The 15,017-nt window shown below is 48.1% G+C and overlaps 1 protein-coding gene and 1 long non-coding RNA gene across 2 annotated transcripts; one reads left to right on the top strand and one right to left on the bottom strand.

Annotated features, from left to right (window-relative positions):
* Window positions 1–1,247: 1,247 nt before the first annotated feature.
* LOC135993118 (uncharacterized) lies at window positions 1,248–7,636 on the bottom strand. The gene is made up of 3 exons (XR_010606822.1): window positions 7,555–7,636; window positions 2,013–3,512; window positions 1,248–1,610 (listed from the first exon to the last, which is right to left on the bottom strand). It is a non-coding gene; the product is annotated as an uncharacterized LOC135993118 (long non-coding RNA).
* Window positions 7,637–8,007: 371 nt separating this feature from the next.
* LOC135993043 (aurora kinase C-like) lies at window positions 8,008–12,091 on the top strand. The gene is made up of 8 exons (XM_065642628.1): window positions 8,008–8,087; window positions 8,460–8,595; window positions 8,886–8,940; window positions 9,617–9,808; window positions 10,267–10,405; window positions 10,808–10,956; window positions 11,358–11,532; window positions 11,915–12,091. Exons 1-8 carry the CDS (start codon window positions 8,040–8,042, stop codon window positions 12,089–12,091), a joined length of 1,071 nt encoding a protein of 356 aa, XP_065498700.1. The 5' UTR covers window positions 8,008–8,039.
* The last annotated feature ends 2,926 nt before the right edge of the window (window positions 12,092–15,017 follow it).

Below are 15,017 nucleotides of genomic sequence, written 5' to 3'. Positions count from 1 at the left end.
ATTTAGTATCTACACCATACTGTACTGCAGATAAGTACCTCAGGTCAGCATTAATTGAAGACAATGTGCAGAATGAGCAATATGCGGGTAAGCACAAGATCCTGGATTCCTTAGAAGAGTCTACTTCCAAAATTGTCTAAAAATGCTACAGAAATTGAAGCAGATAAACAACAGTAGCCACATTTTTTTCTATGGTATTTACATAATGTTGATCCACCTATATTAACTTGTGCCCTTTCAGAACAGATCTGTAAACTCAGAGTGTTCAAAGACTTCTTGCTTTTGAATAGAATATGCTTAAACTGGCTATCTTGAAAAGACTGGCTGTGAAGACTTAGAGCAGCTAAATGGCAGGATGTAATTTCAATGAGTTGAGACAGAAAGAAGATCAGCACAAAACCAGCAATGATAGACCAGAGACACTCACCTAAAGCCTACGGAGACCCAAAAAAGAAGTCATGCGGGCTTAGCAATTGGGGAACCAGACCAAACATCCTGGATATTCTGCAACAGGAGGGTCTTTATCTGGCCATAATCATATAATCAAAGAAGAAACTTACCGTAATCAGACAGAGTGCAGGCATGGGCAAACGAGAGCAGCAAATCCAGCACCGACAGTGTCAGAGCTTGTAGAGACAATGAACGTGCTCACAGATCTTGTTCATTAGTTTACACACTATTCTGAAAGGAGACACTGATTTTGTTGTTGCACAGTACATACTGTCACTTTACAAAACTTGGAGAAATAAAGCAAGCTAATAATGTTCATACTCCATACATCAGGATAGGAGGTTACTCATAAAATGCAATCATCTCTGCCAGATGCAAGCAAATGTATACATTTATTTGAAGCAAATTCAAATCTTATATCATAACCTCAGGTCAAATTCTGCTATCAGACACAGGACACATAGCTCAAATGCCAACAGCTCATAAGCAAGCTTCACAAGAGAATGAACTAAAAGTAGAGCTATGGAATCAAGTGTGTCTTATTAATATGTCAAATGCAACTCTAATTCCCCTAGGCCTTCACATTAATAAAAACCCCACATAGTTTCTAGAAAGAATTTCCATAAAATTGACATGCAACATTACACTTAGTGAGTCTTCTGAAAAAGACAGCAGAGCAAGCTGACACACAGCAAGGACAAAATACAGAAATAGTTCTACTGTAAATGCAAGGAATGGATTAAAAGTAACAATTCTGCATTACAAAATTAATGCATTGTGTCATTTTGTGTAGACAATTCACCTATAAAAATTTAGTAAATATGAAGTCCACCCTTATTAATAAATGCCTATATATTTGTAGTCATGTTTAATACAATACACACTTTGTAAGGGTTTTTTGACTCAGGAAGGACACTGGATCAGTGTCGCTTTGGATTATTTCTGTAAGTAGCCATAACTTAACAGAAAGATAGCTTTAAGAAAATGTGCAATTAGCTGTTAATTGGACAAAATAAATGTAGTTAGCAAATAACAAATAGTTTTAAATGGTCTTACAAGTAGGTCATGTGATATATTTCTCTCAGGGACTCCTGACATGTTTCATTCATTTTTATTAAATCTGATGAAGTGAAGCTATATGTGTTTTTCATTTTAGTGATCTACAAGGAATTCAAACCAACAATAAGAACTTGCCATATTATCAGAAACAGTTTCTAAAAAGCAAACTGGCAACAATACAGGAGGGGGGAAGTGGAAAAAACACCACCTGGTTTCATTTCTCCCATATCAATTTTTATGAAAAAAACATACAAGAGAATGCAGTTATCAGCAAGGTATATAACTTCACATCTACACACAACATAATTGCATGTAATTGCACATTTCTGACCATACTAACTACAAATAGGGCAGCTATAATATATCAGTTATACCTTCATTTACTCCTAGATATCTTCACTGAAATTATTTTGTTGCTTAAATTACTGTATAATGTGCACTTTATTAATGTATTATACATTAAGTATACAAACATTATGAAAAAACATATCTAGTATCGATACCTTTGTGAATTCTGAAGGAAGCTGGTGTTGGGTAATGCTGAACAATCAACACTCATCTGGATAAAAAAATCCATGAGCAGAGCTGAAACTTGTTTTCATTGGTAGGTTGTACTTTTCTGCAAGTTGTGTTATCATACCTACATACAACAAATAAAGATTTGACCCAAATTACATAATGTGCATATACACACATACATGTTTGTGTTGTACAAAGATGCACTGTTACTGAGATTTACAGGCATTGAATGTGTCAGGTAAGTAACATGACAAAAGGCTTTAGAGGTGGGTCTTTGGGAAATTATGTAAGAAAGATATTAATGCAACAAATCTGGTGGCATAAAACCATTGGGAAAAAAAAAAATCCAGCGGAGAATCAGATAAATTCATGTGTTCTTGAAAGACAGTTCGTGCATTCAACCAACTCCCAGGTGGGCCTAACTATGGAAAGGAAAGTTTGCTCAAGCACTTAGCGTCAGTATCTAATTAGCAGACAGAATACCAACCATAGACTGAGGACTCTCAGATTTCAACCAGTTCATGACTCTGAGTGATCTTCTTTCCACACACTGCAGGTAACGCTTTACATTTGCAATCCCCTCCTTAAATCCATCTTGTTCCTGACTGACAAGATATCCTATGTGGGAAACTGTTAGATGATAGAAGAATTTGTCCTGTTAAATCACAGGGATTTTGAATACTGCAAAGATGATCATAGTGTGGTACTGCCCTGAGAAGAAAGGATGGAGTGACTTGTGGTGTTTTGCTGCTGCTCTCTGCCCTGAGCTTGCCCACCCTCACGTTCCAGCCACTCGGACCCCGGCCAGAATGACTGAGACAAGAGGGTCTTTTAAGGATATTGTTTTGTTTTGTCCAGATACCTTTAATTTGCTTATATACACAGATTTCACAAGAGGAAGTACTTGATTTCACCGATGACACGATTTTTCAAGTAATACATCTCAACAAGATCGTCAGTTGACAGTCCTCCTTAGGATGAGAGAATGTTCATGTTGAACAAACCACGCACGCTTGTAGTGATTGAAACTGAGGGCTTTTCAGACAAGCACCATCTGCTGCCTGTGCCAGAGACTCAAGAGAATTATGTCTCAAACATTATGGCAACAACAGTTCATCCCGCAGCGGTGAGTCATTGTCAGACCGAAAAGAATCCCGTCTCAGACACTGTGTCCAGTAGCAGCAGATGAGGCACCCAGAAGGTGAATCGTGATTTACATCCCAACACAAGCTGAGGAGCCGCAGACAAAGACCGCGGGCTGACACAGGAGGGGGTCGTGCCTTTCTGCCTTTCGTTCTCTTTCTTCTCTTTTCCTTTCCTATATCCCTATTTCTTTGCCTCTCCCCCTATGAGCAGTACAACATAAGGCTTACAGCCACAACACTCTTTTGTGTAAATCCTTTTGCTGTTAAACTGTTCACCAACTTCGCTTAAGTAGCGTGAATCTTCCTGCCGCCGCGGAATCGTCTGCTAATTGGGCCAAGCTGCAAAATAAAGAGGTGTTGGGTTTTTTTTGTTTATGGTCCTTGAATATCCGGTATACTCTTTTCTAACTAAGGGGACGGAGGAATCTGAGTCACCTCCCCCCCGCCCCACCTCTGGCCGGGACGTGACAGCTGGGGAAACATTCTGCAATGAAAACTTTTATGGAGAGTGGGAGTGGAACATACTGAATGGGTCAATCTAGCATTTAATAAAAGCAACTGAATTAGCACTTGAACTAACATGTCTGTTGCATGAATAATATGCTCTGCTATATTGCAGCTAGTTAAGATCGAAAACAGCGCAGTTAAAAGTCTGGTGTACACGGTCCTATGTATACACGAAGACATCCAGCCAGCTTTAGTCATATACCTGATCTTTCATTCATATTACAGATCTCTGCAATGAAAGCTGCGAGCAATAAACATTCAGCTTTCTGGATATGTCATTAAAGAGATTTTTCTGCATTTATCACAATCCTGCTGGAGCCTGTACCTGATTTCTTTAACTGGCATTAGACAAGTCATTTACTAAGCAGGTAAGTCAGCATGCGAGAAGACACTGAGAGGTGAAAAAGTTTTAAGTCCCTATGATGCTGGCACACCAGCGTAAACACAGGCAAGCAGAAACCTCAAACGCATTGGCAGAAATATCCTATTCAAGTACAGCAGGCAAATGTAACTTACAATCAAACGGTTACAATATGCTTACTATAAAAAAAGCTGAGGTTCAGTGACCTCAGGCTCACAGTGGTTACTGCTGTTTCTGGTCTCAACCAAGATCCAGTAGTAAGCTACACGTATTTATCCTGTTTTGATGTTTGTAATGCATGTGTTAATGTACAGATTGATATACAAGACAACATCTGATGAAAAAAAACCTTCTTTGAAACATGTTAATAGTCACCAGGAGGGAGGAGAGCTTTTATATCCTTCAGCAATTTTTGTTTACAAACTAGTTAAGAAAATACATCGGTACACTGAAGGAAGAGAAACCTCAGTTTAGTTAATCACAACTATCTCCTGGTTAAAAACATTACAGAGTGATTTTCAAGGCAAAGATTGTATCCGTCTTCAGCTCCTAAAAGACTTCAAAGGAGAAATTCTCTATAGATACCGAGGAGGAAAGAGCGGTTTGTAAGGAACGTGAATCTGAAGGAATATCCAGTAATTCTCCCAGGTGCTCTGTGATGGAGCCTTCCCTGTTCACCAGTTCCTAAGGCTCCAATGGGTACAATACGAGGCACAAGGTGCTCACAGACTGAAAACGGGTACACCTCCCTGTTTACTGTATATTGTATGAACTACAGCAGTTGAGACTCTGGGATGTGTAACATGCAAAAGCCATGAACATAAAAATAATATTTATAAATCGCAAGCATGTTATTTGGCTCCTGTATTGACTGAAAGGGACAGGAGTGAAGCATCTAAACATCACAGAATCACAGAATGTCAGGGATTGGAAGGGACCTCGAAAGCTCATCCAGTCCAATCCCCCCACCGGAGCAGGAACACCCAGATGAGGTTACACAGGAAGGTGTCCAGGCGGGTTTGAGTGTCTGCAGAGAAGGAGACTCCACAACCTCCCTGGGCAGCCTGTTCCAGTGTTCTGTTATCCTCACTGAGAAGTTTCTTCTCAAATTTAAGTGGAACCTCTTGTGTTCCAGTTTGAACCCCTTACCCCTTGTCTTACCATTGGTTTTCACCAAGAAGAGCCTTGCTCCATCCTCCTGACACTCACCCTTTATATATTTATAAACACTAATGAGGCCACCCCTCAGTCTCCTCCAAACTAAAGAGCCCCAGCACCTCAGCCTTTCCTCACACGGGAGATGCTCCACTCCCTCCAGCATCTTCGTGGCTGCGCTAGACTCTCTCCAGCAGTTCCCTGTCCTGCTGGAGCTGAGGGGCCCAGAACTGGACACAATATTCCAGATGAGGTCTCACCAGGGCAGAGCAGAGGGGCAGGAGAACCTCTCTGACCTACTGACCACCCCCTTCTAATCCCCACCCAGGTCCCATTGCCCTTCCTGGCCACAAGGGCCCAGTGCTGGCTCATGGTCACCCTGCTGTCCCCAGGACCCCCAGCTCCCTTTCCCCTACGCTGCTCTCTAATAGGTCATTCCCCAACCTATACTGGAACCTGGGGTTGTTCCTGCCCAGATGCAAGACTCTACATTTTCCCTTGTTATATTTCACTAAATTTTTCCCTGCCCAACTCTCCAGCCTGTCCAGGTCTCTGGATGGCAGCACAGCCTCTGGCGTGTCAGCCACTCCTCCCAGCTTGGTGTCATCAGCAAACTTGCTGAGAGTACACTCGATTCCCTCATCCAAGTCATTGATGAATATATTGAATAGCACTGGCCCCAGTACTGACCCCTGAGGCACTCCACTAGATACAGGCCTCCAACCAGACTCCGCCCCATTGACCACGACTCTCTGGCTTCTTTCCTTCAGCCAGTTCACGGTCCACCTCACTACCCGATCGTCCAGCAGGGAGGATGCTGCGGGAGACTGTCAAATGCTTTACTGAAGTCAAGGTAGACCACATCCACCGCTCTGCCTTCATCAATCCACCTTGTTATGTCTTCATAAAAGGCTGTGAGGTTGGTCAAGCACGACTTCCCCTTGGTGAAGCCATGTTGACTGCCCCTAATGACCATCTTATCCTTGATATGCCTCAATAGTAGGCAATATGTTTAGAATAGATTTAATTCAGAAAAAAATATAAAGTAATCCAGTAGTATTTTCCTGACCCCAAAGAAAAGCTAGTCTTACAGTTTATCTTAAGATTGTCTGGCTGAAAGACATGATTTAAATACAGGTTTCAAACGAAGCTGCAACAAGCCAGAATAAGTAACCAAGCTAATCTCCCACCCACGCAAAGCTTCATCTCAATTTCTAGTTCCGGAATACTGCCTTTAAACCAAAGAGTAAGTTACTTTACCAATTTTTCCTATTAGAGTTGGAAACAGTTTCTGCAAACCTTGCGATATTTTTTACCTTTGTAGCATCCATGAAATTATTTCCATGCTCCTTTTTTTTAAATTAAAATCCTTTAGTCAGTTTTAAATTCCTGCAATTAGGCTTTCCTGTTATACATTTCCCAAACGCTACTCAGAACAACTTACTGAAAACTGGAGATTCAATCAGTATCACAGTACTTTAGAAACCATCAGTTTCACTTTATTTACAGCTGTCCTTGGGCACATTCAATAGCCTCCTGAATCAACACCTAATTGTGACCTATTAGTAACCAAAGCATAATTTTATCAGTAAAAGAGGAAGAGAAAGATAACCACGGTCTCTAGAATTCATAACAAGGCAATATCGAAAATAGGATTCATCCTTAAATAGCCAGATTTAAAAAAAGAGTACATAGAGCTATTGTTCTTCAACATTTGTACTATGTTACTGCTTTAGCCACACTGCACCATGCTCAGTGCTGGGATGTTAACAAGTGACATGTCTTTTAGGGGGGGGGGGAAGGAAAAAGTGTAGAAAGGACACAGACATGTTTTGCAGGGGAAATTAAACACTCATTTATCGAACACATTATAGGTTGACTCAGTAGCTTAACACGGAAACTGATGGGAATACTCGTCTGTTTTAGCACAAAGGAAACTCAGCCTGCCCCAGCACGGGTGTTTTACTGCCCTGTGAAACCTCGGAAGCAAAGCTGAGAAGGGCAGTAACTTTTAAGGCAATCAAGACCTCCGGTAAATTAATACGAGTACTCCTGTAGAATGTCTCTCTACCCAGGCAGTGATTAAAATAAAATTACATAGCCCACTTAAAGAAAAAATAACCAAGAAAAGAAAGGCTTGAAGAGAATTTTTACTAGATGCTTGGCAAATCTGTGAGCCACAAAAGAGGTGCATCATTCGTCTCAAAAGCTATGGCTTATTTAACTGCTGCGGCCTGTCCGAACCCGCCCCTCCTGGAGCCTCCCGTCACCGCGCTGCCTCAGTTTCCCTCGGACGCTACAAGCACAGCCCTGAGGTGCCAATCCCGCTGCTCCCCTTTACAGCACGCTGTAACTCACACGTAGGCTTTGCTCAGCAAGTCTGGTTGCACCACCACCCGTTTTCGCCACCGAGCCCCCAGAAACCACTTTATGTCTTTCCTCTCAACTGCCCCGCCCCCGTGCTTCCCGCGCCCCGCCCGCGCTGATTGGCCACTGCCCCGCCGCATGCGCTCTAACCACCACAGCGCCCGGCAGCCAACCAGCGCTGAGCTCCCGCCCCCACCAGCCAGGCGGGCAGCAGAGCCGACCAATGAAAAACGGCATAAGCGCGGCAGAGGGGGGGCAGGTGGGTGAGGGCGGGACTATTCCCACCAGAGACAAATGGACGAGCGGCGCGCGGCAGGTGCCAGCCAATGGGAGGGAGAGTGGCAGATTTGAAACCCGGCGGCGGCGCGCAGGGCAGAGCCCGCGGGCTGGGGTGGCGGGTGAGGACGCGCGGCCCGGCGGGCGCTCCCGGGGGTACTGCGGGGTCTCGTGGTGACGCTGTGCCCTCCGTCCCCAGGATGGCGCAGAAGGAGAACGTGAACCCGAACTCGTCCCGCCTGGCCAAGGTGATGCCCCCTCCCCGTTCCCAAGGTGTCCCCTTCGCGGGGGGCGGGGAGGGAGCGTCTCGAGGTGCCCCGCCCGTTCTGGAGGTACCCCGCCCGTTCTGGAGGTACCCCGTCCCTGGGACTGGGGGGGTCTCGGGGTGCCCCCGGGCCCCCATGTCCGGAGGCACTCTCAGGGTGGCTCCTGCCCTCTCTGGTGCCCCCACAAATCCCTGGGGGGTGGTCCCCGTCCCTGGGGGAACTCGGGGTCCACCCCGGGCCCTTTTGGGGGGCGGGGGGGCATGACCTGTCCCTGGAGGGTGTTGGGGTCTCCTTTGGAAGTGTCCCCCACCCCTGGGCGGGGTGTACCCCCGGTGATCCCTCCCCTGCCGGCAGTGCGGGGCGCTGGCCCCTCCGGCCCACCAGCCAGTGCGCCGCAACGACTCGCCCGCCTCCGACCCCCCCGCCGCAGAGCCGGCCCTGCTCCCGAAAGCCGCCGGCCTGTTCCCCGGAAAGCCCAGGGCCCTGCCAGGTGCGCGGCGGGAAGCGGGGTCTCACGAGGGAGGAAGGGGGGCGGGTGGAAGGGTTCCTTGGGGAGGGGTGGGGGGGGCTGGGACGTCTGGGTTCCTTTGGGAGGAGGGATCTCTTGGGGGTGGAGGGCCCAGACGCCTGGGTTCCTTGGGGAGGGGTGGCCCTTGGGAGGGAAGTACCGAGCACCTGGGTTCAGTGAGGCACCTGGATGCCCAGATCCCATGGGGGGTTGTGGGGGACCCCCAGGGATGTTCTTCGGGGGTTCCCCCAGCTGACACCTCTGTCCTGCAGGAGTTGAGCAGGTGTCCTTGGAGCCCGCTGCCCTGCCAGCCTCTCTCCCACCCCAGTGAGTGAGGGGGGGGAGGTGAGAGGGGGTGGCACTGGGGAGGTCTGGGGGTAGCAGGGACCCATGGAGTGACAGGGGACACTGGGAACCCTGGGGTGATGTGGGGGACAGTCCTAGGGACCCTGGGATGATGCCAGGGACCCATTGGGTGGCACTGGGGGTCTCCAGCTACTCCCTGGTGCTAGTGTGGGTGTCTTGGGGAGCTTCTGAAGACCCCAGTATGACAGTGTGGGGGTGACGGGACCCAGAGACTCCCTGGAAGCTGGGGGGTGGATCCTGGAGCCCTCTGGGTGAGGTGGGAGGGGGGCCGGCCCTGGGGTGTTGGTGGGTGGCACAGAGTGGGACTACTGGGGATCCAAGTATGATAAGACAGGGAGGTCCCAGAGAACCCCCTTGGGTGATGGTGAGTGGCACTGTGGGGTGTCCTGAGGACCCTGGGGTGATCATGGGGGGGGTCCAAGGACACCCTGAGTGGCACTGGGGAACCCCAGTATGACACTGCAGGAGGGGGGTGTCCCAGAGACCCTTATGAGTGATGGTGGGATGGTCCTGTGACCCCTGTGCATTGGCGGGTGACACCGGGGTTGCTGTTGACTATGTGTGGGTGCAGGTGCTGGGTGTTCCCCCATGATGGAGTGCCCCCACTGTCATATGTCTCTGCCTCCCCATCCTGCAGACGGACCTTCACTCTGGATGATTTTGAGATTGGGCGGCCGCTGGGGAAGGGCAAGTTCGGTAGTGTCTATCTGGCACGGGAGCGGACTACGAAATTCTTGGTGGCTCTGAAGGTCCTCTTCAAGTCCCAGGTGGAGAAGGAAGGGGTGGAGCACCAGCTGCGGCGAGAGATCGAGATCATGGCACACCTCCAGTCAGGAAGCACGGGGTGTCTGGGGGGAGGCAGGGGACCCTGGGTGGGGGTGGTGGTGGTAGGGTCCCAAGGACCTCCTGGGTGATGGTGGGTGGCACTGGTGGGACCCTGGGTTGATGAGGTGGCACTCGGGGACCCACTGGGTGACAGTGGGAGGACCTTGGGGACCTCAGTGTGATAGTGAGGGTCCCAGAAGACCCCCCGCCTGGGTGATAGTGGATGGAACTGGACTGACAATGGGGGAGTCCCAGTGTCACCTGGGTGATGGTGGGGGTTGGGTCCTGGGCCCCGCTGGGTTGATGGTGGGTGGCACTGCGGTCCTCTAGGTGACAGGGGTCTCCTAGATGACATTGGGGGTGGGTCACCGAGATCCCATGTGTGATGGTGGGTGGCACTGGATACCCTGGGGTGGTAGTGGGGGGTCCTGGGGCCTCACTGTGTGTCCCTGTTCCCCTCAGCCACCCCAACATACTGCGCCTCTACAACTACTTCTACGATGAGCGGCGGGTGTTCCTCATTCTGGAGTATGCGCCCAGGGGGGAGCTCTACAAGGAGCTGCAGCGTCAAGGCCGCTTCGATGCCACCCGCACTGCCACGGTCAGGTCACCCCAAAATGGGGCACCCTGGAACTTCCCCAGATACCAGGGTCACCCCACACATGGGGGTCTGGCCCCCTGACCAGCCCCAAACACTGAGGTCCCCCCCGGACTAGTGTTGTGGTCCTGGAGACCACCTGGTCAGTTTTAGGGTGTCCTGATCCATGCCCAGCTGATAGAGGAGCTGCTGCCCCACCCACAGTGGCCACCCTCTGTTCAGTGGGGGACCCTGGGGGGTGTGAGGGTGCCCTGAGCCCCCAGCTGATAGCGGAGCTGTTATCTGCCCCACCATGGCATCCACGCCCTGTGCAGCCAGGGAGGATGTGGGGGACCCTGGGATGGCACAGGGCGATTTAGGAGGCACTTAGGGGTGCCCTGACCCCCCTCATTTTGGCTCCCCCAGCTGATGGAGGAGATGGCAGATGCACTGCTGTACTGTCACGGGAAGAAGGTGATCCACCGGGACATCAAACCTGAGAACCTGCTGCTGGGGCTGATGGGGGAGCTGAAGATCGCCGACTTTGGGTGGTCTGTGCATGCCCCCTCCCTCCGGTAAGGCTATGGTGGACCCTGGGTGGGCTGTGGGGGGCTGTATGGGTGTGGGGGAGCACCCCATGGGGCTGGAGGAGCTGAAGATCACTGACTTGGGGTGGTCTGTGCACACCTCCTCCCTCTAGTATGGCCTGGGGAGGGGCCCTACAGGGCTGGGGGTGTTCTATGGGGGTCCCCCCAGGACACCCTGTGGGGACAGGGACACTGCAGGGGCTGAGGACACCCCATGGGGATGGTGTCACCAACGTAGGGGAAGGGGTCCACAACCCCCAAGCGCCCCAGGGGGCCCCAACATGCCGATGGGGGGCTCCCCCTAACACAGAGCTGCATTTACATACCTCTGGAGAGTTGGTGGGTCCATGTACACATGGGGGTGTGTTCTCATGGGGTGTCCCCCCCAGGCGGAGGACGCTGTGCGGGACGCTGGATTACCTTCCCCCTGAGATGGTGGAGGGCAGGGAGCACGACGAGAAGGTGGATCTGTGGTGCCTGGGAGTGCTCTGCTATGAGCTGCTGGTCGGGCACCCCCCCTTCGAGAGCCCCTCCCATGCTGAGACCTACCGCCGCATCACCAAGGTGGGGACTGCGTTCTAGGGACCCCCATCCACCCTGGGGAGCACCTTTGGGGACCCACAAGGACCCCAGAGCACCCCCCAGCCTCGCATGCTGTGCTAACATGGGGGACCGTGCCACAGAGACCCCCACGTTTAGGGAGCACACACTCCCCCAGAACCCCCTCACTATGGGGTTTCTCCCTTTGGGGAGCAGCCCCTGGCCCACATGCTGCTGGGGAACCCAAGGGCTGGGGGGGACCCTAGAATCTGGGCCCCACATACACAGCTGCTACCCCACACCCCCCACTCTCACTGTGGGGGGAGACCCAAGGCTGGGGTGGCCCAGGGACAGTGCTGGGGTGGGGGTGTCCTTATGCCCCCTCCATTTCCATATCCCCCCCCAGGTGGACCTGCACTTCCCTGCCACTGTGCCCGAGGGTGCCCGTGATCTCATCTCACGCCTGCTGCGCCGCAGCCCGGCCCAGCGCCTGCCCCTGCAGGATGTGCTGCAGCATCCCTGGGTGCGTGCCCACTCCCGGCGCGTGCTGCCCCCCGCCTACGCACCCCCCGCCAACCCCTGAGCCCCCACCCCAGCAACACTGACAATTTGTACACCTGTACATAGTAAACTGCAGAATAAAATAAACTTTTAAGTATTATTCTTAAAGACAGACTTAGAGTAATATCATAAACATCAACCTGCATCTTTGCTAAACGTCAGGGATACGGTTCTATCCCAAGGTATCAACTACTGCATGAAACAAAAGATAAGCTCAAACTCCCATGTGTCAGCTGCCCAGTGCCAGCACAGGGACATGTGGCTGCCCCACAGCTGCCACCAAGGGCAGGGGGAACACACCACAGGGTGGGAGGGGACAGGAAGGGGACAAACCACCTCTGGCAGCAGCATCAGCTTACACTGGTGTGGGAAGTCCAAGAGGTGGTCATTAACTGTGTCCCTTTCCTTCTGAAAGGAGTCTCACTCGGCTTCATTTCTGAGTGCCTGCTCTTGCATAGACTGCAGCATTCACACACTCCCTGTCACCTTGCAGGACATATCTGAAAGAATAAACTGAAATCTGCTCCATCAACTGCAATTTAATTTACATCAAGCAGCTAACACTCGAATGGCAAAGAATGTAAGAGATACTACTCCTTCCCCTGCTATGTAAAGGTCTTTGAATTCAGGCAAATGTCATTTTACTGGCAAGGGGAAGCAAAACAAAAATAACAACAGCAAAACACCCCAAAACTTCAGCTAAAGAACTTGGGACTCAGGATCTTCCAAATTTATGAAAGTCCCTTCAGCTCAGAGACATTCCAAAATTCACACACAATTCAACAAAACACAGTGAAAAGAAATATTTTAACGTAGCTGTACTAGCCCTAGAAAGCCTTGTGACAAGTCACACCTGCATGCAAACATAACTGCTGAAAATAAGCCCTTGGGCAAAAGAGTGGACGTTGTTTTTAAAAAAAAATTACCACCGATAAAAAGAGGTATATGTCTATCAGCAGCTGTTATCAGAAAATAATATAATCCTACACTTGATTATGTTTTCCATTATTTCAGCAACGGTTTTTTCTGAAATATGTACTGGTTCTCATCTAAACACATTGGATTCTGAGCGATTAGTGGCAGTGGGTATTTGCACTAAAAATAAATGGGTATTTGTTTTATAAGCCTGGGGTGCCCTAAATTAATTTATCTTTTGGAATTAACTTCTCGTATCATCTGATGGCTTTATCTTTTTCCTCAAAGACAGTATGTTATTTTTAGAGGTAAATGTACAATCATAAAGTATCTTCACTATCTGAAGAAGCTCTTAGTACACAGTACAGGGATAGTAGCTACCAATTTTGAAATCAAACTTGGTAATTAGTATTTTTTTAATATTTAATCAACTTTCATGACTTAAAGCTGCATCTATGAACAATCAGCTAGCACAAGGCTTCTAAATTAAAAACGAAACAAAACAAAACCACGATGAAATATATAGGAAGATTAACACTAAAAAAGTGAGAAGCTACAGTTTTCTCACAGAAACCCCTCCCAATTTACTTTTGTTTCTTCATATTCCTTCTATTTTAAGCGATCTTTGTATAAAACGCAGTATAATAACTCCTATTAAACAATAAAACTTGAGGAAACAAGCAGAAGAACAAGGAGACCACGTTCTCCAAAGGCCGTGAATCACTTAGCTCAAAGCCAAAGTGCAAATGATTTAAAGAATTATGCGAATGGTTTCTAAAGATAAAATTTATATTTACTTCCTCCTTTTTCATTTCAACATAAACAAAAAAAACCCCATTTGGTATAAGAAAATTACTCAAAGAGAAAGTCAAGCACTCAAGAAAGTGAGGATAAGCAATAACTGAAATTAGCCCTGGCTCCCGTACATACGCTTTACAAGTTTTTAACTGAATGACCACACAAAGAACTTCTTTATTTTGACTTATTAATGAACACCCACCCAGATTTTCATTATCATTTGTGGCTCAGTGTATGGTTCTTGGGACTTAGTTTACTAAAAATTATTCAAGCCTTATCATGAAGGCAGATATTCCTCATTCCTAGTGATTTTTACATAACATTTAGCATCCAAGTGCTTCAAACCTGTATCACCTTTGTGAAAATACATGCAAGACTAGAGATAAAATTATCTTGGTTTTACAGAGAGATTTAAGTGTCCACTGATTTTGTGCAACTAGCTTGTGATAAGTCCCGTAACACATGGAGGACAGAAGGTCCCCATGCGCTGAGGGATTTTCTGTTGTCAGAGTGGCTCTGCCTCTCTCTGCAAGTCTCTGTCACACTCACTATTCACTGGAGAACAGTTGGAGCACATGATGAAAGAAGGGGGTTTACAGCCTTATTACCATACACCACACAGTCAGTGACCACAAAATTAAAAGTCTTACCATAACTCTTACAGAAAAAGTAGACAAAACCAAGAACACCAGCACCTCCTGGGCTCTTGAACGCTTGCCTTTGCGATGCTACTTATACTTTTAGAACAGGTTTTGTTTGTCAGTTATCTCTACAGCATATCCACAGTCACGTGGCTGGAAGTTGAAATAAGAGCGAAGAAACACATCTTTAATAATCTTGTTAAATGTTTTAATTTCACCTTAACACCTTATGTAAAATTAAATATCTATCCACCTGCCAGACTTACCACTGAGTTTTTAAATTAAGATGCATTTTTATTCCCATTTGCTTAGAAGGACACAATAATGAATCATTACCTCCTGCCCAGCCAAATGCAACAATGCACAGAGGAACCAGACTTGTCCGCAGCTGCGGCCACAGTGTTCGCTGTCACTCAGCCACAAGGTGCCAGTGTGTACACTCATTCTCATAACCCCGATTTTCTACCCCTCCCACTCGAAGCCTTCTGTTACCCACTCCCCTTAGAAAACATTAAAAAATCATGTTATACATATATATATATATATATATATAAAATTACTACAGTTATTAGTAATTATCGTATGTTAGTTACC

Source organism: Caloenas nicobarica, chromosome 11 (assembly GCF_036013445.1).
Source record: "Caloenas nicobarica isolate bCalNic1 chromosome 11, bCalNic1.hap1, whole genome shotgun sequence".
NCBI classification, from domain to species: Eukaryota; Metazoa; Chordata; class Aves; order Columbiformes; family Columbidae; genus Caloenas; species Caloenas nicobarica.
This window is presented reverse-complemented; position numbering and strand designations above follow the sequence as displayed.